Source organism: Scophthalmus maximus, chromosome 6 (genome assembly GCF_022379125.1).
Source record: "Scophthalmus maximus strain ysfricsl-2021 chromosome 6, ASM2237912v1, whole genome shotgun sequence".
Lineage (NCBI taxonomy): Eukaryota > Metazoa > Chordata > Actinopteri > Pleuronectiformes > Scophthalmidae > Scophthalmus > Scophthalmus maximus.
In genome coordinates this window covers 7,653,212-7,678,190 of record NC_061520.1, presented here as the reverse complement: position 1 = coordinate 7,678,190, position 24,979 = coordinate 7,653,212, and the positions used below count along the sequence as shown (strand labels likewise).

The 24,979-nt window shown below is 39.3% G+C and overlaps 3 protein-coding genes across 4 annotated transcripts; 2 read left to right on the top strand and 1 right to left on the bottom strand.

Moving 5' to 3' along the window:
• Positions 1–309: 309 nt before the first annotated feature.
• Positions 310–15,350, bottom strand: itcha (itchy E3 ubiquitin protein ligase a). The gene is made up of 24 exons (XM_035631688.2): positions 15,204–15,350; positions 14,147–14,217; positions 13,726–13,867; positions 13,189–13,313; positions 12,068–12,199; positions 11,472–11,520; positions 11,154–11,332; positions 10,704–10,971; positions 9,910–10,005; positions 9,574–9,748; positions 9,026–9,095; positions 8,799–8,883; positions 7,828–7,956; positions 7,536–7,608; positions 6,682–6,753; positions 6,501–6,589; positions 6,095–6,254; positions 5,843–5,976; positions 5,518–5,658; positions 4,826–4,946; positions 4,603–4,707; positions 4,242–4,338; positions 4,054–4,126; positions 310–3,346 (listed from the first exon to the last, which is right to left on the bottom strand). The coding sequence occupies exons 2-24, from the start codon at positions 14,169–14,171 to the stop codon at positions 3,247–3,249; spliced, it is 2,640 nt and encodes an 879-aa protein (XP_035487581.1). The 5' UTR covers positions 14,172–14,217; positions 15,204–15,350; the 3' UTR covers positions 310–3,246.
• A 1,405-nt stretch (positions 15,351–16,755) lies between these two features.
• bloc1s1 (biogenesis of lysosomal organelles complex-1, subunit 1) lies at positions 16,756–19,416 on the top strand. Its single transcript, XM_035632431.2, has 4 exons — positions 16,756–16,980; positions 17,112–17,184; positions 18,060–18,192; positions 18,741–19,416. Exons 1-4 carry the CDS (start codon positions 16,917–16,919, stop codon positions 18,849–18,851), a joined length of 381 nt encoding a protein of 126 aa, XP_035488324.1. The 5' UTR covers positions 16,756–16,916; the 3' UTR covers positions 18,852–19,416.
• A 139-nt stretch (positions 19,417–19,555) lies between these two features.
• rdh5 (retinol dehydrogenase 5 (11-cis/9-cis)) lies at positions 19,556–24,433 on the top strand. 2 transcript variants are annotated; one of them, XM_035632429.2, is made up of 6 exons: positions 19,556–20,677; positions 21,540–21,625; positions 21,767–22,089; positions 22,186–22,444; positions 23,195–23,358; positions 24,012–24,433. In XM_035632429.2, exons 2-6 carry the CDS (start codon positions 21,594–21,596, stop codon positions 24,230–24,232), a joined length of 999 nt encoding a protein of 332 aa, XP_035488322.1. In that variant the 5' UTR covers positions 19,556–20,677; positions 21,540–21,593; the 3' UTR covers positions 24,233–24,433. The 2 variants fall into 2 exon arrangements, with proteins under 2 accessions (XP_035488322.1, XP_035488323.1); XM_035632430.2 differs by having other exon boundaries at positions 19,556–21,625.
• Positions 24,434–24,979: the final 546 nt, after the last annotated feature.

Genomic DNA, 24,979 nt, shown 5'->3' with positions numbered 1-24,979 from the left:
AGCAATGCACTTAGAATATCAAAAGTAGAAGTACTTATTGTGTATGAATGTAAATATTCCTTATGTGATTTAACTTTGTTCTAAATCACAGGGTGTGCCCTGACTTTTACAGACCTTTTAAAACAATGATGTTTGGCCATATAAATCAATTTTGAGTTGATTTTAATATATTATTAGATAATTACATTGGAGGACAATAACAAACACAAGCGTTTCCTTACATTTATTTCGAAAAGCTAAACAAATATTGTGTATAATATTGTCAACGAATGTTGTAGTAATTATAATTATCACACATCACAAGTCACCCAGTGTTAAAATCATTTTTATTCCCGTTTTTTTCCCCCTCGACTAATCCAGTTCATTGTCACATGAAACCCTTTCTCCAAATAAATAGTATTCCACCACTGACTTGCACTTATCAAAAAAGGAAAAGAAAAAAAAGTAAGATCTTCAAAAAAACACTATCAACAGGATTTACAATGCAATCAGTACAACTAAAACACTATTTTGCATATTTCTATACATTTAACTGCCAAATGATCCGGAACACAGCAGTGATTAAACAGTGAAGTGGTTAATTCAGCCAGTCTGGTGCTACATCATTAGTTGTAGACTGTTAATATATATAACAATCAACATTTTAACCACAAAAACCTTTTCGAGGTTTCTTTTTCTTTACAATAATAATAATAATAATAATCTCTTCACAGGCCTGAACGCCATTTTTTGGGGCGTGTATTGAATCACTGCCAGTGAGAGAATACGTGTCGAATAATGTGGAAAATCTGAAACTGCAACTGGTCCTGAGGGTCAATACACCTATCGGTTCAGTGGGGTGGAGCTTAAAGTCATTGACAACAAACCAGCATTTTTTTTTTTCCTGTGTCAGCCTTATGAAATGTTTTTTTTTTTAAATTCTTTCCTTTTATATTTTGCAGGGAGCTCGAGGGAACTTGCTGAAATTCATTAATTTAAAATTAATGACGAATTTTCAGAAAAAGAATAGGATACACGTCAAAAAATATCCTGTAAGGATGCACCACACCACCTATACAGACACTACAGAGCTCGAGGCTTCTGAGTCATTAAAAAAATATCACATTACAATAAATTTATTCGGCTCTGCACATGTTAAGCAACAAGACCTATGAATACTGTGCATGAATACAAATCCGTCAAATCCACAGTGATGAAGGTAAAACATTTTCTAAGAAAGAGTAAGACCTGATTCCTTAAAACTGCCTTAAAAGGACAAAACATGAAATATTACTGATATTCTGTTGATAAGCTAATGCTTTGTTTACATTACGAGCAGGTCAATAATGACAACTTATGTAAAATGTGTTATCATTTGGGGGTTTATTGTCAAATGGTTTAAAAAAAGAAAAAAAAGATTAATCAAACCCTTTGGTAAATTTGGTTCCATAGTCATTTTCTTAAAATCATACTCTACCTGAAACTAAAAAGAAACTTTAAGTTTGACATTAGTGGAACTATATTTGGAAAAGACATGAAATGCACTATTTCTGTATCTAAATCTTAATACCTCAAACCCTATAAAACTAGGGTCAATCACTTTTATTAAATTAATCCAGATCTTAATGATCAGCTTAAGCCTGTAACTCAAGGGGGGGACTGTTTGCAGGTGATTTATATGTTATAAGATATTAATTTTCTAATTATTAAGTATATTTACATTAACTGCTTTAGTCACTTCACACATATAACAGTTAGGTATCTTCATTAGTGATCTATGATAATACTAAATTATGGATAACTACCTAAGAATTGGCTACCAGTCAGTGGGTATAGGTCAATATTTAACAAATCATTGTTTTCATCCCAACGCTCCCACGTCATCAGTAACAGCTCATAATTATCACGGCACTCATAAAGGTCTCTCGTGGTCAAATAGGCTGATGTAATATACAGCAGAGATCATTTAGGGAAGGCAACGCTTGTCAGAGCAAATCACAACCAAAAGTAGTTTCACCATATTTCATGTTGGGAATTTAGAGCAATAGAGCTATGAAAAAAAAAAAATCTAACAAATCACTTTTGGCTCTGTTACTGGCAAAAAATGTTTTCTACAAAACTATTGCACATAAAAAATACAACCTCTCTTAAGAACAATCACAACGGTCTTACTCTTTAACTATGTTCAAAGTTTGATGTCGTTATTAAGTAGAAAAATCAATAGAGATGTTATGATTCCAATACCAGCATCCGAAAATTGGCGTATCGGCTATCGTCTTTTAAAGTAGTTTCACCAAGATTAAAATGCTAATTTTCTTTTCCCAGAAAACACTTCATTCTGGCTTACTCAGTGCACTTGCACTGTAATGCCACTAGCAGGTTCTGTTTTTAGAGAGGCGAAGAAGATGTGATTTCCGGCAGTGAAGTCTTAGACAGAGCTAGCGAAAATGTCAGCAATTTAAAGCTGTTAAATTCGTCATATAAGTAGTTGTTTTGTGTTTTTGAGGACTGGTATCGGAATCAGTAACTGGAAGGAGAAATCAACCTGTCAAAATAAGAGAAATTATTATTATTACAAGTAGCATGATCAGATTTATCAAAGTTAATAAAATAAACTGCGTGTGCTATGAGTCAGTCCAGTCAGTTGTTGAGAAAAAAGAAAATATATCATCCATCCGTCCGTCCTTTAAAAAAAAAGAAAAGTTGAGTCTGACAGACCCATAACCATTTATGTGCCTTTAACGTTGCTTTGAGATTTGAACCCTTTTATTTTTTAAGTCAAAACGCACACAAATGGTTCATTGCTCCGAAACGATTAATTCTGCATAGACCCGAAAGGTGTCGCTTATGAATTCACCGCTGCAAAGGTTCACAGATGCACAAGTAGAAACTGCACTTGCGCAATGTGTGACGACGGCGAGTGCAGACATGACAGAGCGAGAGAGAGGCGTCTCCTCCGTCGCCTGACGGTGGGCGGAGCTGGGAGAGGTGCAATGTGCTGGATTAGACCGAAACGGATCGCGTGCGTGAGAAGTGAAACTGGGTGAGGACGATTCACAGGGGCCTTGTGTGAAGCAAATGATTAAATAAATCTGCTGAACTAGCTTAGAAACAGTTGTGGCTGCATATGATAGTGTGAAAAAAAAGTGTAGTCCATCTACCAGTTATAAGCAGCTTCTGGCTGCAAATAGAGTCAGTTGGAAAGTGCTCTTGTCTGAAATGGTCAAGGCTCCTCCATCCCATCCCGCAGCTCCTGCTCTTATTGCATCACTCCTGCCCGAAGCCTTCCGTCTCCTCTATGGCAAACATGAGCTTCTCCTTCAGCTGCTCGTAGCTCTTGTATGGAGGCAGGTCCAGACGATTAAAGCTACGTGGACAAAACGAGACAGACAGATAATATTGGAAGTCAACGTGTGACCTCATTTCTGCATTAACCCCCAGTGGGAAAGTGCATCTTTACAGCAGCCACATCACATATGAATCACAAAACAAAAACAATGTAAGGAAACAAGAAGGAGGTAAATAACTAAATAGAATCATCAAAATGACTAAAAATGTACTAGAAAAAGGGAGAAACTAGGACCATATTTCAAATATAATAAATATACATAACAGTTTGTCTGGTAATATCCAGTACAGTTAGTGCAAGATATATAATTGGAATAATCAGAAATATTTTATTGAATATGTATGCAACTATACCAGGCTGCCGTTTTCAAATTAAGCATAATAGTATTAATTATCCTCATTAAACATAACAATGTATCACGAAACATACTTGTTTTACTTGTTCGACATTATAACAACTAATTATCTGGTTACATTACCTGTCGACGCCAGGTGCATTCATTTGTCATGATGCTGCACAAGAGCATCCACTAAACAAACACACTGTCACCTGGTATTGTATAACATCCAAAGCCACATTAAAGACCAAGTGGTTAAATCAGACATGCCCAGCAGGGTTTGGTCATGGTCTGTTTGTAAAAGGTATTTGGCCAAATACTTGAAGAAGAAGAAGAAGAAGAAGAAGAAGGACTCGTATGAGAGCAGATGCAGAGCAGCTGGTCTCACCATGTGTGGCTTCGTGGAAGCCAGTTGTCTTTGCCCACTTTCTCAATGCAGAACTTTTGGGGCCCGTTGCTTCCTGTATTAATCGACAATAAGCATAAATAGAATTAAATAACATACTGTACAAAGTGTGTGTGTGTGTGTGTGTGTGTGTGTGTGTGTGTGTGTGTGTGTCCGTCCATTTCACGCACCCATCAGGTCAGTGAAGCCGCCCACAGGAAGGCGGCAGGTCCCTGTGACAAACTGCAGCAGTCTCATCCTCTTCTCGTTGTCCATCTCCTTCACAAACTGTCAACGGATCATTCAATGTTATTAGCAAATAACAAATTATTTATACTATTTTTTTTTTCTTTATTTGAATAAAAGTTTCCCAAATCTTTGGACCCAGTGAAGACTGCCAATCTGTGAAGCAACAGCAGCTCAAGGAAAATAAAATCCTTAATCTACTACGGCGAAATGAGAAGGAATACTACATCAGTGATGGTGTTTTGATTTTGCAGTTTGCCTCGAACATTACAGTCTGAATCTCTACTACAGGACAAATGTACCAACCTGCCAAAACCAGAGAATCTGCTTGCTGCTTCGGGCGTAGTGCCTGTAGATTGTGTTTCTTTGCCAGTCCACCAGGTCAATCTCCTGCATACCACACAGCATCACCTGCAGGCAAGAAGGAAGCAACTTCTTAATTGTGTAGACCCCACACAAACACACACACACACAGAAATAACCCCAAATACTTTCCTGCTTTCATTAAAGGTTGAATAGAAATCTGTACCTCTAACTCCTTAGCATCGAAGTACTGTAGGTATTGCTGGGGTAGAACTTCGTTGAACCCTTCGAAGAACGCCTGAGTCTGCTCCTCCACCCCTCTGGACAACCTCCACTCTGCCACCAACCTGAACACAAAGATATGAAGATAAACATAATCAACTCACACAAAGTGAGGTTGAATTGAGGAATTAAGTGGAAACCCTTGAGCTACTGGCAGAAATTTGGATGCCACAGTTAAAAGATATCCAGTGTTTCCCCCACCATTGAATTGGGAGGGCGCCCCCCCTCCCCAACGGGAGCCCCCGCTCCCCCTGAAATGTCAAATTGATTTTGATAAAAAAATTATATTATATATTTTATATATTTTTTGTATTTTACATACAATGTCAAGCAGAAGTCATTTTAGGTCACTTTCCTTATACACCTTATTCCTCATTCCTGTATGAAAGATTGTGGATGAAATTTAACATGATTTGTGAACCCTAACCCTAACGAGCCCTAACCCTAGCAACCCCGCCCCCAAACCAGTAAACCTAGGTGAAACACTGATATCTAACTATAAATGGTGTAATCTCTGTCTGTCACCAATGACATCATCAAACTTCCATCTCCAGCTCGACAGACACAGCACTGGATAAGGGTGAATGTAAATGAGGAGGATGAAGACAGATGGTAGGTGAGAGGATGCGGTCGTACCTGATGTATTCCTCCTTGTTTTCCTCGGTTACTTGGACGTTCCCTCCGTCTGGTTTCAGCTCGTGGGTGGTGACCTCGCCCAGGATCTCCTTGTCGACTGAGAAGAACATCTCCAGGCTACACTCCTCGATGTTATTATCCCTGGAAGCCAGAGAGGCTTTATCAGAATTAATATGGTAAAAAATAGGCCAAAAACCTGAGTGTGTCCACTTATTTCTGTCCAGTGAAGCAATGGAATATATTTAACTGTGTAGCCCTACCCCATCATAACCATCAGCTACCCCCCCACCAAGTCACACATTTCCATTTGCATCCCCAGACCTACTTGATCCATATGAGTGAGTTATAAAACTCTGGATCGATGGACTCCAGATCTTTGAGTGCCAGAGGTTTGTTCAGGATGCGCTTGTAGAACGGCAGGGAGAAACCTGTGTCGATGAATTTACCATGGAACAAGGCCTGGGAAGGAGAAAGGAAGGGTGATGTGATCTATTTCGTGGGCCAAATTAACAATGCCACCATCCTATTTTGTCTACACACAGTTAGCGAGTGTGTTGACAAATTATAGTGCAGTTACCATGGCAATGAAGCGTCCTATGAACTTGAAGTACTTGAGGTGGTCCGGGTTGATGTAAGACGCAGGGTTGATCTGCAGACAGTAGTTGTCCTTGCCAGCATATTCGAACAAACAGTACATGGGGTTCAGAACCTCGTGAGACAACAGGAAAAACCATTCCCTGAAAAATAGAACCGCAGAGGACAAAAATAAGTTACACCCACCCAAGTTACACCCACCCACGGGCGAGGTGGTTCTTGTAGATAAGGATTTAAAACATCCCAAGATGTTACGCCGCTATTACAGCAGGATTTGTGTTTTGTGATGCAAGGGTGGTGTCGAAAAAAATGTTACAAATGAGGACAAAAACACACCTAATGAGTCAGAAGCAATTGTGAAAATGAAAAGGAATTTCAGTTGAATTAACCTTGCCACACCACCATAGTCCAATCCCTCCTCTCCAGGGAAAATGATCCACAGTCTCCGCCTCAGATCTTGAGGGTGGAAGCTCATGATCTTTGAAGGCACATAAAGGAGTTAAAACAGTTCCACTCAGACAACCACTTTAAAACAGAAAAAAACACAGAAGAGAAGAGAAGCGTTTTCACCTGTTGGAAGGAATCTTCAAACAAGGTTTTCCGGCTGACGGTAATCTTGATGTGCTGAGCCATTGACATTTGCTAAAAGGAGGAAAAAATAAATAAACATGGAATAATGGAATGCTTTGTACACCAGCAAAGAAGTTATGTGCCCTATCTTTTATGTTTGCATATTCGAGTACCAGTAGACAAATTTGGTATAAGGAAATTACATGAAAATGTAATAAATTCTAACAGTATGAAAATTAAAGCAACACCATGCAACAACAGTGACCTCTACAGCCACAAGTGGACATATATACTTGAGTGTAGATCAAACAAATGGTTCATTTTGATATTTGTGCGACCAGCCATCACCTCATTGTCAACACTGGCTGTAATTTTGGGGAGTTATGTGCGTCGGTTAAATAATTCTTTGGGCTCTGGGCCTGAGCTTCTAAGTGTTTTTTCATGGACAGAAGACAAAGCCTACCAGTAGCTGGTAGTAGTAGTAAGTGCTGTTGTTGACAAACACACCAAACTCTGAATTCTGTATATTTCAAAAGTTTCATAGCTGAAGCTGGAACATACACTGTTTTTTTCAATGACTTATCTACATATTCTACAATTCAGCATAACTCTTTAACTTGCTGGTCCTGATTCAGATAGTTAAAGCCACTGACTAACATTCAGTTAGGGACTTTCCCTAACTGATTGTACCCGCTCACCAGTTACATAAGGCAACAACAGGCCTCCAGAGTGCAGACTGTTTGAAAAAGGCCCCATGCTCCCCATTACAAGTCAGTGTGCCATCAAAATGATTTTGAAGCTGTAATTTTAAGGTAATTTAGCCACGTGAGCTAAGGGATACACATAGCGCATACCTGACACCAGAACCTGAAGTATTGCACTTTGGCTTTGAAGTCCCTGACGTAGGTTATCTGTGGCCCATTCTCACTGTGGAAAAGATCAGAGGAAAAATGATCTCTGTCAGATGAACAAATACATTTAGGAAATATATATATGTGCTGAACAATTTTCATGAGGATAAGTTGACACTACACAGATCGCTGTCCTGATTTAAGGCTACTTTCTTAAATAGTCAGAGAAAACAACTGTTAGACATAGATATGGTTTAGTGTGAGCGAGTTTGCACCGACACCTATGACAACTTACAGCGAAGATTTCCCCGTGCGAGGGTCAATATACGTTGTGGTTCGCCTGTTGTGGTCTACAAAGTACGGAATGCCATCTACAGTGAACCTCATCTCCCAGCCATCTGGCAGGGGCTTATCATTCAGCAGCCTGAATAATACAAAGTGAATATACATAAAAAACAACTGTTAAGAAATAGTTAAGAAAGTGTAGTATGAAAGTGTGCACTAACGAGACAAATACTACACGAGTAGGAGCATGAATGATCTATGTCCACATTGATTTAAATATATCTTAATATATTTTTATCAAATATAATGCAAATCTTTTAAATACTTAATTTGATCATAAAAAACTGTCTTGTAGGCTTATCATTTTTTTAAACAACATACAGAGGTATGTCATAGTCAGATTTACATCTTAATCAGAGAAATAATGAGAACCTAAAAACAGGAACGTAAACCAAGAAAGGTTAAAAAATAAAAAATACAGGGATTCGTCCATATCCCTTAACAATCATTAGTTGGACCATTAATCAGTGGTCAGTTAGACGCTTTACCTTTTGCACCCATGAATAACTTCATGAGTAGCAGTTTATTACCGATTCATTGTAGGCACAGTTTAGAGCAATTATTCTTTACCAAAGCACAGATGCCAAAAGATCTAGAATTGCGTGCATATTTTTTTATTTTATTTTATTTTTTCTCCTTTGTGCAGTCGATTGTTTGAAGGTCGAATTTCTGTCACTCAGAACACTGGACCAGTTGAAACAGATTAACTTCTCTGAGATGCATTATACCAAATGCAGGTGCTGAATTTGCCTCTCACAGGCAGTAAAGCCAACGTACATTAAGGAGATTTATCTTCACAGGCAGATAATTATCTAAATTAACTGCATGACAACACACACACACACACGCACACACGCACACACACGCACGCACGCACACACGCACACACACACACACACACACACACACTCACACACTCACCCTTGCCTCCTGGGGTCCTCCCACTGTGTCGTCCGAGTTGGATGATGAACAAAATAAACTCTGCCATTGGTGTCGGTTCTCTTTTCTGACATAAAAAAAACATCCATTACATTTTTCTTCGAATATTAATTCACTTTCATACATATCTATTAAAACAAAGCCTTATTAAATCATCTTTTTCCAGTGACTATAGCTCAACTAAATGTCAAATGCGCAGTGATATTTACCCCAACCATGCGGCAGAGGTCCCAGTGGATCAAACTCCTTATTGGCAGTGGACGCAAACTGGTCTTGGAGCTGAGCAGGAGACAGATTGTGCCTTTAAATGCCTTTACAAATACCCATGATGCAGATAGAAAAGAAATGACAATGACTGGAACAGTTTACAACAGTTGTTCCTATAGAACACTAGGATACTCAGGAATGCAGTAGTTTTATCTTGGAGGGTCCTGGGGTGAAAGTTAAAGGAACACATAATCTATGTAAAAGGTGTCAATCTATTTAATTTGTGCAGAGCCTTTAAGCTTCTACCAAGTAAAATTAGAACGAAAAGTGAAAGTAAAAAACATAATTTTGAAAAATCAAAAATCACTATAAATAAATGCTTTCAAAATGTTTTGTATTTTTGTCAAAGAGATACACCATGTATGCATTTTTTAAACTCTTCAAAAAATCCATGTCATTCTCCTGCAAAAAAACACCCCCAAAAAACATGACGTGACAAATCTGAAGTAGTAATAGAAATTCCAGTAATTAAGACTGTGACTTCTCTCACCCCATAAATGAACCTCTGGTTAAACTGCTGCATGGCTCCTTGCAGCTGGCTGCGCTGGTGCTGCCACTCCTCATAGTTGCGCACCGACTCCTGCGTGGGGCGTTGCCACGTGGTCGTTCGGGTCATGTGGTCGACGTAGTACACCCTACCCATCGGGTCCACCCTGCGCTCCCACCTGAGGAAAAAGGGAAAGTGAAAGACGAGTCAAGTTCTGAGTTGACGATGTCGGCCAAATGGCAGATGTGTCTGACTCAAACTAATAATTCAATATGTCTGTACTGATCTGAAATTATTTATATGGTTTTATAATAAAAGATAATAAAAGTGATTTGGTACCCTGATGGCAGAGGGTCCGGTCTCTCCCAGGTTGTCCTTTTCTCAATGTGATCCACGTAGTACACTCTACCATTTTGGTCCACCCGTTGCTCCCACCTGCAGAATCAATATCAACGAGTGAGCAAATACAAGGCACAGGAAACAGGTTTTGAAAGGAGACAAATAGCAAACGAACGGACATAACGTTCTTCAAAATCCCTAGAGTTTTGCTAAAATTACTATAACACACATTAAAATTTTCAGGCTGCATTCTAAAATGTCTATTCATAGGGCTGTGCAATATGACTTAAGAAAAATAGATCCATGTCTTAGGATCTCCTATGGTTTATTTAATTGTAAATAATGTAAATCTGAACAAGGGAAAGACTCCGACCAGCAAAAAACTATACCAGGAGCTCGTAGCTAAAAGAGCCGCTACTTGTGACGGGGTTTTGGTTTAAAAAGGGACGACACAGACTAGAAAACCATAGATTTCCACGATGGCCCCAACAAGCACCTCTAAACTCCATTACCACCTACGCAAGAATCATGTCAAACAATAGAGTATGAGAGCCATGAAGTAGAGTCAAGTGTTCAAAACAAATCCCAGACTCAGAAATATAAAGAGGCGGTTGCCAGTGAAAAGATATGGCAAAGAATCACGAAAAAGGATGCAGCTTACATCTGCAAAGACGTGACCCAAAGTAAGATTTCCAGTAACTTTTACAGAAAATTTGCTATAGAAAATGAGATTTTGGTCATACAGCACAGCCCTACCCATTAACAATGGCAACAGTAAAGCCTTGCTCTATTACCCCGGTGGCATGGGCCCGTTGTTCATGGGTGCGATTCTTGGAGCTGCTGCGGCCGGAGGTTGCTCAGCACCAGAGGCTGCTGGTTTGGGAGCACAGGCTGTCTGTGACGAACAGGCGGTCTGTGAGGGACATGCGGGCTGCGAGGAACTTGTGGCCGCTGCCCCAGAGTCATCCGGCTGATCTGAACATCCATTAGCAGACACCTGAGACGAGCCGTCGGACACTGGGCCTTCACTCAGCTCACTAGGGGAAGAGCTGCTTGAAGAAGCTGGGAAGAGGAGCAAGTATGACACCAGAGGGCAGGACAAGTGAGTCTTTGAATCAATTTGCATCTGTTCTGATTGCATCTGACGGTTTCTGTATATGAAAGAAGATCCACAGTATGTGAGAATGTAGAAAAGGACTGGTACGTCAAAAATCTCTAAGGTCACTTTGTCCTGTTTTTCCTACTTGGTGAGGCCGCAGGTCTGCGGGGCGTTGGTGGAGGAGGTCGGGTCGGTCTGGGCGGACGTGCGGCAGTGGAGCCCCCCGGGGACCTGGGAGGAGAAGCCGTTCCGTTGACAGCATGACCGTTAGGTACAATGACCCACTCGTCTGAGTCACTGGAGGGAGACGTGTCTCTGCTTGACCTGGAGATTAAAATGTGAATAATAACACTATGTGACTCAACAGATACAGTGTGTTTATTGAGTAATGACATGAGAATCATGACACATATGTTCCCAAAGAAAAAGCATGTATAGGTCTATGATTAAACATCTACTAAACCTGTTTCCAGTGTCTCCATTTTGTCTCCCGTTTCCATTGGGAACAGCAGCTAGAATAAGAAAAAGAACCGACATGTATGTTAACAATTCAGGATACGATTAAGTCTTTTGGCGGGAAAAAGGTTTAAACACTAAACACTTGAGAATTGATTAAATATCCAAGAACCAGAGATTAACATATACTGTATTTTTTTAAGCAGATACTGGTAATAATAAGCTAAGTATGTATTAGCTTATATTTGTTTTTTAACATGTATACCAATTGACAGCAGTTAGTGTGGATAAGGATCCTTTAAATCTAGATGGCTATAAAAGAACTGTGACCCAGATATAAACGAAGAGCAACATTTTACAGTTGAAAAACATATTTTAAAATAATGACGGAATGGTTGTTGTTCCACTTTTATGCCGGATGCGGTGGTAGTCACAGAGCAGGACCAAGTAAGTTAGCGTCTATCAAACGCACTGATTGTTTTTTAATTTATTTTTTACTTTTGACGATTTATAAACTTTCAAGTTGTTAATGATTTTGGACTGTTCCTGTGGTCAGCCTCGCTCTTTTTAAAATCACATCTACCCATGTTTGTGGTTCTTTACCATGTTCCCCCTCTGCTTTGGCGAAGGTGTCAGTATCCACATGCATGCCATCCAGACAGACCGACAGGTCACCTACGACGTCCTGGGCATCTCTGTCAGAGCACAGCTGCAGTGTCTGCACCACCTCACACACTGCAATGGGAACGACACGTTGAAGACATGAACAGGTGCTTGTAATTTCGCAGAACTTGACAATACACCTCTCGGGTGAACTCGTCACCCAGTAACACACATTAACCCATCAAAACTGAATGAAAACACTAGAGCTAGGGTTGCTCTGAAGTGGTCAAAATTGCCTATGTATGCACATCCAATTGTGGTATCTGAAATTACAATGAACAAACACTGACAAACACTTTTCTAAGGAGAGCTCTCCTTGCTGGATTTTCATAATCCTCTAATTTACAAGGCATTTAATTACTGCTTCAGCTCTGCAAGGGGAACATGGTGCTTTAAAGATTGAAGTCACAGTCAGCTCATAGCACTTTAGTCACATGAAGTGTAACAAACAATATGGACAAGACTTTTGTGTCACATGGTTTGTGCGTGTGGACCAGGTCTGAGGGAAGCCTTTGTATTGAGTTACAAACACACTCAGAGCAAACAGAAGTTCACAAGCTTAGGTGAGGCCTCTATCCCAGTTAAGGTTGTTAAGCTTATCAAAGCCCAATAAAGCATTCTCATAACAAATACAAGCAAAAATGCACTATTACATTACTTGTGTACAGTGTCTAATATGTGTGCAACATCTGCCAAATATAACATGCTGCTGATAAACATAGGCACACAAAGCAAATATTGATAGTGAGATTACGGGGTATATAACCTGTTATTATCCGGAAACAAATAAGCCTGCGGTGGGATTTATTTCCCGACTACCTCATAATGTTCTGTGGGAATCAACATCCCCCTGAGCCTGGAACTACTAATGCCGTACTCTACTTCTTGAACGGCAATATTCCCCATTCTAGAAAAGGTAGAAACAAATGACAATATATCCAGACAGCTTTATCGTTGTTGTCTAATCTCAGCAGGAGTATAAATTTGGAAAAGAAAATGAAATGAAAAAGAAAGATACAATCAGGATAGTCCACAGGACTAAGAAAGTAATGTGAACTCACATTTCAGGTTATTAGTCCTGAGAGTTTCAAGGAGCTCAAGTGTGGCCATTCCCAACAGGATGTCGGCCTTCAGCGTCTGGTGGCTCCAAACACGAAAGATCAACTTGCTGACCGGAGTCACAATTCTGTGGAATAGTGAGAAGAGGGCACGGGGTCGACAACAGAGGGAAAAGATGGATGACCCATGATGGTGCTCATAGTCAAACGGTTGTTTTGGAGGAAATCTGTCAGTGATGGTTGTGGTATTCTTTTTTTGGTTCTTAAGCTGCCACATCTTTTATTTCAGTTATCTAATTTTATACTTATAGTCATTGATGGAGTGTTAATTCAAAACATGTTCTGGTTTGAACTTCAATGTGAGGGTTTGTTCAAAATAGTTGAATACATTTTCTGTAAGACCAGAAAAGAAATTTAACACATTTCTTCTGAGCTCCAGGGAAAACACTATGTAATCTGTGATTTTGAGACAATTTTTTTATGCTGCGAAATTCTTTATGCTAAGATGCACCTGTGGTGGGTTATAAGCGTCGTACTTACACAGTGACAGCCTGCTTCCATTTGGGACTGTGTGTGTTGTTGCACTTCTCGGTCCTCTTTGACTGGCCGTCCACAGCCACCTCGACATACGGACTGGGACCGAACCAGTTCTTTTTGTTTTCCTTCAGCCGAGCCGAAAGCACTGGAAAGAAAAACAGTAGCACATAATGTAAAGCGTTTCACCCTTCGTGAAGGTGGCATGGCTGTTGTATTAGATGGCAATAGCTTTAGCTAGGTGTCCCTAATAAACTGGCAACTGAGTGTAACTTAAAGTAGTAATCATCAGAATTTATCATTTAATAAAGACGCAACAACACCTGGAAGACATTGATGTATGAAATTTGTCACACCCCTACTTCCTGTGGTTGTCAATGAACACATTGCTTCTACAAATTTGGCAATAATAACAATAATAACTTACCTGTGACTTGCAATTGGGCCTTCATGGTTCATCCATAACACTGCAGCCTTGTTCGGCTGCACCAGAGGAACCTGCAACAACAACAACAACAGTGCAACCAATGGCAGCAGAGTTTAACACAGGACACACTGCACACAGGTGAGGGGACCTATTTACAGAGTGATTAGGAATGTACAGGTCGGCTGCTAAGATGAGTGGACACTATAGTCGGCCTTTAATGTGCAATGGCTAAGTATTGACTGAGAAGTCGTTGTCATTAAAACTGCCTCTCCCTGTTTTCCAGGCATCTCAGGAGGCATTGCACATATCATCGAAGTTATGGACTGGCTGTTTTGAATGTTCTTCAATTTGTTTTGTGCGTTAAACTGACACCTTTATCGACATGTCTGCTAAAGACACACCCAGCGAGTCTAGGAACCATCCCCTCCGTGACATGGCCTAAACAAGTCGCACTAAACCGACCTTTGACAGTCTTTGAAAAGATCCTTTGACGGAAGAAGAGGAAGAAGAAGAGGAAGAAGAAGAGGAAGAAGAGGAAGAAGAAGAAGAAGAAGAAGAAGAAGAAGAAAACAGACTAGCTCAACTGCTGGGCTCGGGTCAGATCGTGTACGTCCGCGTGGCTTTAAAATAAATAAATAAAACAGGATGTGGATTGAAACGAGACAGGAACATGAAAGTTGTCAGAGAGGCGACATGTTCGCTTCTACCTGCAGCGTGAAAGGCTTTGTGTGTCAGGTTAGCAGCAGTGTTAGCCCCGGCAGGAGATTGGTTGTCAGGGCGACTTCAAACAACAGTTTATGAAAGTGATATCATCAAGGTGTACTACTCACTACAATAGTAATGGGCCGAGTGAACCTTTAAGACAGAGACCGAGAAGTTCACCACCTGGAGGAACTTTGCTTCACCGCCATGCTGACCGCCCCCCCCCCCCCCCAGAAAGCTTTAGCATCAAGTGACGTTAGTGATGCTAACAGCGGGCTGCTCCTGCGGCAGCTTCGACCGGTTTAGTCGAGGGAATCTCACATCTCTCGTCAAGTGAACGGGCAACGGTCCGTACCTGATATGCGGCAGAGTGCAAAGGGCCACGCAGACTTTGGTTCCAGCGACGGCTATGTTGTTGACAGCTAGCCGCCTGCCATCAGCACGGACCCGTGTTCCGTTAGCCAGGGCGAGAGCAGCTCTTCCGGTGCCGGTTTTCAAAATAAAACAAACTCAAACGTAGTTGTCTCTTTTTTTCTTCAAAAGCATTACATTGCAAAAAGGAGCCATATAATATTCATAATTGATTAATTATATTATTGCTGAAATGAATAAAAAAAAATTCTGGTCAACAAAAAAATGATTAAAAAAATTCCAAATACCCTTGGTGGTTTCAGTTTATCTCGTGAATTCATCACTTTTTCCAAAGTCTTACAATGTAGTAAATTGAATTTCTTTAAACCATTGGTTGAACATCGAAAAAAAGATTGTTAAAGATAGTAATCATCAGTTGCAGCCAAATTAAATAAATAATAATTTAATAATTCAAACCTAAAATATATATCATCTTTTGTAAACTTTTTTTTTACAGTATTCAATTGTAATCTCATCAGGACTCGTTGTCCTACATAATATTTCAGTTCAGTATTACAATCATTATTATTATCAATATAATTGTTGGAAATACTGGTAATAATAGTGTCAAAAATAAGCCATTGTATTTTAAATCGTTCTGACTTTTATTGTGAAGGTTCAGACGGTATGACGTTGAAACTGATATTGACGTCATTATAAAACAAACTTTAACAATTAAATAATAAAATAAAGGGCTCTTGCCCCCTTAAAAATTGTGTTGTGTGCCTTATCCCTTAATCATAATAACATTACTTCCATTATAAGTACAAACCTTACACAACCAGAGGAGCCTTCAACAGCCCAATAGACTTTAATGTTAACTGACCTCTACTCAAGAGCAAAATCACAAATAAGGGTGAGTTTGAAAACTGCCATATCTCAGTCATTTTTCACAGGGTATACATGAATGTTACATGTCTATGTTCACCAAGGCCTCTCGGTGTTCACTGTTAAAAAAAGCATTTGTATGAAGTATAGTTTTTGTGTAAAAGCAAGCTGATCAAGGGGCGCCTTTGTGGTGTTTTTCTGTTACGTTTTTATGTGATTGAAAGACTCACCCATTATGTGACAGTGTCCAAAAAATGGAAATCATTATTTTTAATCATTATTTTAAACAACAAAAAATGTGGTTGTTTAATTGAGCGCAATTTGAGATATGAGTTTTTATCAGAAAATGTTTTTCTTCACTGTGGTTTATACAACTACGATTTAGCACTAAAGGATCGTTTTCAAGGAAGTTCTGGAGATACATGTTACATAATTTTTTTTTTGATATATCAGGAAAAAGAAACTGATTAACAATTTTTATTTTTTTTGTTCATGCATAGTGTTTATTATTTTCTTTATTTGTTTTACATTTAAAAAATAATAATTAGGCTATTATTTGATATCTTGATCCACACGCTATTACCAGGTGATGGCGGTAATGAGTAATTACGCGGGTTTTTTTGCCAACCGCCAATAAAACTCCGAGAAGAAGAAAAGCGCCATTTTTGGACACGCCCACATGTGACAACCTCGAGCTTGGTCTCGTGACGACGGCGGCTACATTCGACAGCTGTTAGCATCTGCCACCGAGCGTCTCGGGTTTCTAACTGCCATGTCATCCAGCTAGCTACAAGAGAAGGCCTCCTCTAAATCATCCCGACGACCACCGATGATGTTGTCTCGTCTGCTGAAGGAGCACCAGGCGAAGCAAAATGAGCGGAAGGAGCAGCAGGGTGAGTAACTCAACGCTAACCACCACCACCGGGCTAGCCGTGATGCTAACTGATGCTAAAAACAAAGCTCCTTCCTGTGCCGCTTTTACATGTCTGACGACTCGTCTGTGTGGATTTTGTTTCCCGCACAGAGAGACGCAGGCGTGAAGCTATTGCCGCGGCCACCTCTCTGACCGAGGCCATGGTGGACCACCTCAACGTGGGGTATGAAGAATGACGCCGGTTGCTCTGCTGTGTTGTCTCTCACGTGATCAGTCGTGGTAGTAGTGATGATGATGATGATGATGAAGATGGTGATGATGTTAGCTGAGGATAGGGACATGTTGTCATGGGATATGTTGACCCACTTTAAATAATCTGTCTCAGTGAAAGGTTAACTACACATAACTGTATAATGTTACACAACACTACTGAAGTCAGCATTTGGATAATTTAGCTGCAACTAATGCTGGGAATCACCTGCTGTAGCCTATACAGATATATTTTATTGTGTGAATTATTGTTTTTATCATTGACTAAGCTGTCAACTGCTTTTAAGATTATCGGTTTACTCAAAAAAATAGACAAAACGGCAGTCAATGTGATGTCTTCAAATAGCCTGTTAAATCCAAAACAATAGAGTCATTCATCTTAACATCATAATAAATGGTAAAGGGCAGATTTAAGTCATGATGACCCATTCAGGGGCTCCCACCAACTACGCCTCTTTCTGAACCAATATAATAAAGCCATATATTCCTGGCTGCATTAAATTGTTCCGACGTTTGACCAGACTGCAAAAATAGTCCATCAATGTTGTGAAATTTGTGATGAAACCAAGACAATCGGCTTATAGACCAAGAGTGGAATGCAAAGACCATTGATGTGCTGTTGTTCTATGAAAGAGATTAGGACAAAATCCTTTTTGTGACTTGATGAGATTAAGTCTAGTTTGAATATTGCATTATATTTCTGGATAAATGGACAAATGAATGGCTCAGACTCTTAGAGTATTGATTACAAAGTCACTCTCACATGCCACAGTGGATATACTATACACAATGATGTATTAACACTTCTGCGTCTCTGTTTTACTTTAGTGTTGCTCAGGCATACGTTAACCAACGTAAGCTTGACCATGAGGTGAAGACTCTCCAAGTGCAGGCGAGCCAGTTCTCCAAACAAACTGCTCAGTGGATCAGTATGGTGGAGGGTTTCAATCAGGCCCTCAAGGTAGGATATACTTTATCTGAAAGGGTCAGGTCTTTATTTTATATTGTTTATCCTTAATTTAACCAGAAAAGTCCCATTGAGAAATAATAGCTTCTCTGGCAGGGAGTGCTCGTCAAGATGGTTAGCAAATGAGATAAAGCTTTAAAATAGTAAGATGTTGATTATCTGTAAAAAAAAAAAAAAAAAAAGAGATTTCTGGCAAGTAATTTGCAAATATATACTTAATTTGCAGATTTGACCATATCTACTGTTTTGTAGCTGTTTTATTCTTTGTTAAATTAACAGAATTAAAACAAATGCTTTATCAGCTTTACTTAAAAGCAGATTAGTTTTATGAAATGCCCCCGACTCAGCTCCTACATGGAGTGGATTTGACAGGTGGTGAAAGCAATTCATCAGTGAGTTGCCACTTCCTCTGCAGTTACCCAGCTTATGTTATCTTTACAGCGTGGAAGGAAGCTTCAATATAAATGTCTGTTGCTGGTCGTGATCATATGTTAGACTGGTAAATGCACTGATTCTGTTTTTATGCTTTTATTTTTGAACAGGAAATTGGTGATGTGGAGAACTGGGCCCGCAGCATTGAGATGGACATGAGGACCATCGCCACAGCTCTGGAGTATGTACACAAGGGTCAGCTTCAGTCTGCCTCCTCATAAGCTTCGCGGGGAAACACTGGGATAAAACACATATCCACCTGACTTCTGTCAGCGAAGATGCAAGCAGCAAAGTTTTGCTCATCCGTATGCCCCTCTGAGTGGCTTCATACTGATGAACGCGACTGCTTAAGTTCCTGTGTGAGGTACAATGTTAACCAGGGCAACTGCTGGGATGCTGTAGGGGTTCAAAGATCAGTCTTGAGTATGAAAGGAAATAGCTCTAAGATCTGTATTGAAGTGTCTTCATTTGACAAATAACAAGAATTGAAAAAAAAATAACGCTTTGATAGTAGGAAATTATGAATGTTTTGCATGTAACAACTTCGTAAACCTGCGTGTAAAGGGGGCGTAAAATTACCACCTGTCTCATTGTTCGTAGTATAAAACATTTTTCGAGGAAGGCTTTGTTTCAGCACCTGATCCATGAATTGCGTATATCGAATTTTTTTATTTATTATACATCCGTTTACAGTGATGACTGGACTGTTTTTGTCAGACAACTTAACTTTTTGTTACCATTTGGTGATTGAACATTATTTTTAATAAACTTTAAAATGTTTAAAAAGTGTTTTTTTCTCTTATGTAACAAGGCTAAACAAATAGAATCTATCGTCAAAAAATCCTGTGCATACATGAGACTACACAACAGCTGTTAAAGAAATTGAAGTTAAGATGAAAAATGTTTCATGAAGAACTTCATTTGAGAGAGGGACGTTTAAGCAGGCTTATTAAAAAAAGAATTTTGAGAATTTGGGTTACAAAAGTGGAAGACAGAAGGTCAAATGACAAATTAATAACATTAGTTATTCACATCGTTTTGCAACAAAGTTACTTGTGAAGCAGGAAATACAATAACTGGATAAATATTTGCCTGGCTTTGGCTGATTCAATTTGAGGAATGTGTGACGTGAAGGAAAGTTATATCACGATGCACGTTGCTGTTGAGCTCAACTTACGTAGTTGCAACCGGGTTTGGTAACTAATTACGCTTTTAATTCACTGCTGACAATGGGGATAGAAAAACTGGTAACAGAGTTCATCCTTAGCACATGGCATATTAATGAAATTGGGCTGTTTTCCTTTAGAAAGGATATTTGCTCATAGTCTCAGTGTAAAAACATTTATGTATCTAAGATAACACCGTGACAAAATAAGTTAAATTTAAAGTTTTACGGTTTTGTGGAGGCTGAAACTGAAGCAAAACACTTTTCCTTATCGCACCTGAGTTTTATTTACATAATATATTGATAAGCTACAACACAATGTACAGTACAATAGCCACTTTTTGTTACAACCCACATTTCAGCTGACTACAACCAGTTACGTATACAGCATATATTGTTTAGGCTAATAAACTGATATAATAGGTCACTGAACTCGATAAGCCTGTGAGATTACGCACATTTTTAAGACCACACAATGCTTTTACATGTGGGATCGTATTAACGCTCTTTAAACGTACTTTATGCCCGTATACACCGAGAATCAACAGGTCCTGAAAAAACCTATATTGGCAAGATTTCTTGTCAGCTACTTGAAAGAACTTGAAGCGATTTTATAGAAGTGAGAAGTTGCAATATCTTAAATACGTTCTTTGATATCCACGTTTACACGTGGTACAGAAAAGGCTCTGTGTTTTCTGTAATTCCAACCACATTATGGATTGGGGATTACCAATTGCGGACTTGTCTTAAGGGATAAACCCCAGGGATAAAGCCTCTCTCTGACCAGGCTCTCTGAGTTCAGACAGAAGAATAAACAGAAAGGGAAAGGGAAGAAGACGGATAACTTGTGGGGATCCATCACTTCTCAAAAATAGTAAAAAGGTAGGATTCTGTTGTTTTATATGAATTTTTATCTCTCCTTCTATTGAATTACCTCAAACTGTTTTTTTTTATGCCATGCATTCTGCCTTGAATGTTTTGGTTTTTTTTCTTACATGAATTTCTAATTTTGGTGATGGTCACAATTCCCCGTTACAAATGTATCATGGTGGAATTAATCAACGAAATGATAAGTTTAAACACGCAAAGAATAATTGAGGCCATACCTGATCATAAATTATTGATTACTAAAAATATTTAGGGGGTTTCCTCGACATAAATTTCCTAGTGTTTTTAAACAAAATGTTATATTCTTAATCTGAGCTGTGATTTTATAGGATCATTCACGTTTTAACTGAACAGCAGCAGTATAGGTACGGCACCTGATTTATGTCTATAGTCAATTTTTATATAATTGATCGTATAACCCATAGAAGTATATCTTTTCTTTTCTGTTTTCCTTACTAATAAGCCTGAAAACTAATTGGTTCTCAGCAATGAGCAGCTTAAGCAGCTCCGTCACGGACATTACAGTTATGCCTCAAAACAATGAACCCCCCCTTCCTCTGGTCTCGTTCCCTCACAAGTGCCTTTCTTTCTTCCATAAGAGTATTATCCAAAGATTTCTCATGTGCCCCGAGCAGTTCTGTATTACAAGTACACAAGGCCCTCAGTGAACAAATTCATTGTACCCCATAGTTATCAAAAAGGATCAACCAAGAAACTCCTACATTATTATGAATAGTAGGAATTTGATTATGAAAATGCCTCTGTGTGTCTACCTTCTATTCAGTACCGTGAAAATGACATTTGGACGTTTGCCACGTCAGAACCCAGTAACATTTGCTCAGCATGGTTTTTTCAGCAAGCACCACGTCCTCCGGGTGACCGTAAAGCCTCTTCTAATCCTGGAATCAGCATGGATACGCACTTCGTCTATGACCTTTTAGGGTAAGAAATATCAATGCCGCAACAAGGGTCATTTTTGGCTGCTGTCGTGGAACCTAGAAGTTTACACATCTTGTATGTTTTCCTTCAAGTTGAATCCATGTCATCCTCTTCTTGTGCATTCTCCTGTCTCCTCTCTTTCAGGGAAAATGCTTGGTTGTACATCGGCGGCACCTTCGTGGTGTTGTGGATTGTCGTGTGGCTGTACAGAGACAGCCTCGAGATCGAGGACATCACCGACAAATACGTCTTTGTGACCGGCTGCGACTCCGGGTTCGGAAACTTGCTGTGTAAGAAGCTGGATCGGAGAGGTTTCCGCGTGCTGGCGGGCTGTCTCACAGAGAAGGGAGCTGATGATCTGCGGAGGGCGGCGGGCCCTTATCTGAAGACCGTCTTGCTGGATGTGACCAGTCAGGACAGCATCCAGAAAGCCATGGAGTATACGAAGAAGGAGGTTGGCGAGAATGGTGAGAGATATTCACAATAATTAAACATAGGATGAGTATGTTTATTACTTTAACAAACTAACCTCATCCCTTGTTTGTCTTTCATTTCCTTTCCAGGACTTTGGGGTATCGTGAACAACGCCGGACGCTCATTGCCAATGGGTCCTTCGGAATGGATGAAAGTGGAGGATTTCCACAGCACGCTGAAAGTCAACATGAATGGAGTGATCGCCATGACAATGACATTCCTGCCCCTCATTAAAAAGGCCCGTGGCCGCATCGTGAACGTAGCATCCGTGCTGGGCAGAGTGGCTGCGAACGGCGGTGGATACTGCATCTCCAAGTTTGCAGTGGAGTCCTTCTCCGACTGCCTCAGGTAAGAGTTCCGTGATCACTCCTGTGCTCTGTTTAACACGAGGAAAGTATTATAATTACAGTTATATAATTCGTCTTTTTCCATCCTTTTCAAAGATTCATATTTTCAGCAATATAAAACAAACAATTAAAGACATTGTGGATTTAACTTAATATATAACCACAACTTTTTGGATTACTAACATTTATGACGGGATTATTGTCTCCGCCAAGGCGGTTATGTTTTTGCCCCTATCCGTTTGTTTGTTAGCTGATTGGTTGGCTCATTTGCTTATTTGTTAGCAGGATCATACAGAAACTACCAAACCGATTTTCACAAAACTCAGTGAAAGTATGGAACATAACGTGGCCAAGAAAGACCCCAGGTCTGCGTGGATCCAGATTTTTTTTCTTCACTGTCTTAACATTTTTCCAGACATTTTCACCAATTTCCCAGGAAATATTTTGTGTATATTTATAAAAAAAAATCTGGCATATTAAGCGGCCTGACATAAATGACTGTGTGCAATTTGGTGCAACTTGATTGAATTCTAGGAGACGGTTGGGCCTTGGTGGAGGTTTTGCATTCTAGTTGCCAAATAGCCTGAACACAATCTGGCAACCCTGACATTATTTATTTTAATGATTTATAACTGATTTTTGAAGCACTGGTAATGGACAACAACTTGTTAGAAAGTGGTAATCAAACTGTTTTTTTTTTTACATAGAATATGAACATATAGTGTTTTTACGTGATGTTTTCTGTATCCAGGAGAGACATAAACTACTTTGGAATCGATGTGTGCATCATTGAGCCAGGGTTCTTCAAGACTGCGGTTACGAGCCTGGACCCCATCGAGAGGGAGCTGCATCGCCTGTGGAACCAGCTCAGCCCTGAGGTACAAGCCACCTACGGAGACAAGTACCTGGATAAGTGTAAGTACAGAACACTGCTGGTCATTATGTCAGTGGACTGTAGCTCTTTGTTTTTATTTATAGAAGTTAGCATTAATTGATTTATATGAAATGTGTCACAAAACAGGCTTAGGCTTTGACCAATTTGATTAAAGGGTATTTTGAAAAATCTCATTCTTATATCAAAAATTAAGTTGTTTTTTTTAATGTAGTATGAGCTTTTAAGGCACAATTAAGTGTGATCGTTTGCTAACTTTGCATAGAAAGTCACCTATTGAAAAATAAATATCATATCAAAATATGGAGAACATTTTAAAAAAGTACATTAGGAAATACATAAGTTTAAAAATGTAGGATAATCTGTCAATGTCAAATAAATTCGAAATGTTTGATTTTTGTTTTTTACTGGCTTTTCCTTGTCTGTGTTCAGAACCTTCCTTGTGATTTAACTATTTGCTGGTGATTTTAAACTTTGCTACTTTTAATATATATTATATTTTAATAATGCACAGCACTTTATGATTTTGTATCTGTGAAAGGGGCTGTGCAAATAAACTTACTTTCTAACTCTTATGAAATGTTACATCATGCATTTCCCTCAAGATTAATAATTCAGTTTTACACCCCGAAAATATCTTTTCATCTCTTTTGTTCGCGTGCTTCTCCTTTTTCAGACATCAAGGTCCAGCGTTTGATCATGAATGCTATCTGCGACTCTGACCTCACCAAGGTGACCAGCTGCATGGAGCACGCTCTGATGGCTGCGTACCCGCGCACAAGATACAGCGCCGGCTGGGACGCCAAGCTCCTCTGGATCCCCCTCTCCTACATGCCTTCCTTTGTTGTTGATATTGGGCTGAAGCTGGTGCTGCCTCGTCCTTCGAAGAGCGTGTAACTCGCGACTACTTTGAAGAAAAATGTCTTCAAAGTTATCTGCCTTTTTGTTTCATTTTATTCATTATTCATGTCATTTTGATGCCTTTTGGGGCTGAATTATTATAATATATGTGCGCAATCTTCTTGTGTCTATGTCTGACATTTTTAGACAATATAAAAGAATATAATGATAACTGTACAATAAAATGTACTGCATAAATATTTTGTCTTTTGACACTATTATTTATGTTGCTTGGTCTGGATGCTCTTAAACATCGGAGGCTGATTAAACTTTAATTTACTGAGTGTTTTTTTCAGATTAGCTCATTTCAGACACAAATGGAAGAAACAGCTGAAATCTTAACCATGAACGTTGAAAGTTTCGGCCTCACCAGGACATTCAAAATGATTGTATGAATTTTATAAATTATCTACATTAGAAGCTGCATCATATTATATCTATATATATCTATTTAGTTTCTAAATAGTCTTGTTGAATGTGAAGAGTGTTATTGATTTTCATAGTTTTGATTTTTTGTTTTTACTTTTCCGTAACTGGTCTAACCAACTCTAAAATTTTTCCACAGCTCCTGAAAATCAGGATCGTTTTCAGCCAACAGCAACATTGTGATGTAGAATACTGCAGTGGCGTGACATTTATTAAGCTTTGACATTTTGTTGTTTTCATACAGAGACTCTCACTGAAAGCCGGAAACACTATTGCAAGAGACAACAACAAAAATGTGTCACCAGAATTAGGTTCAGA

Excerpts from the sequence above, each read along its gene's own strand:
- itcha (XM_035631688.2), bottom strand. The coding sequence starts at position 14,171 with ATGAAGGCCCAATTGCAAGTCACAG. Across the intron at positions 12,200-13,188 it reads CAGGACTAATAACCTGAAAT|TGTGTGAGGTGGTGCAGACA; the intron begins GTGAGTTCACAT and ends TTCCCATTGCAG. Across the intron at positions 5,977-6,094 it reads TAGGACGCTTCATTGCCATG|GCCTTGTTCCATGGTAAATT; the intron begins GTAACTGCACTA and ends TCTCCTTCCCAG.
- bloc1s1 (XM_035632431.2), top strand. The coding sequence starts at position 16,917 with ATGATGTTGTCTCGTCTGCTGAAGGAGCACCAGGCGAAGCAAAATGAG. Across the intron at positions 16,981-17,111 it reads TGAGCGGAAGGAGCAGCAGG|AGAGACGCAGGCGTGAAGCT; the intron begins GTGAGTAACTCA and ends TTTCCCGCACAG. Across the intron at positions 18,193-18,740 it reads GTTTCAATCAGGCCCTCAAG|GAAATTGGTGATGTGGAGAA; the intron begins GTAGGATATACT and ends ATTTTTGAACAG.
- rdh5 (XM_035632429.2), top strand. The coding sequence starts at position 21,594 with ATGGATACGCACTTCGTCTATGACCTTTTAGG. Across the intron at positions 21,626-21,766 it reads TTCGTCTATGACCTTTTAGG|GGAAAATGCTTGGTTGTACA; the intron begins GTAAGAAATATC and ends CCTCTCTTTCAG. Across the intron at positions 22,445-23,194 it reads TCCTTCTCCGACTGCCTCAG|GAGAGACATAAACTACTTTG; the intron begins GTAAGAGTTCCG and ends TTCTGTATCCAG.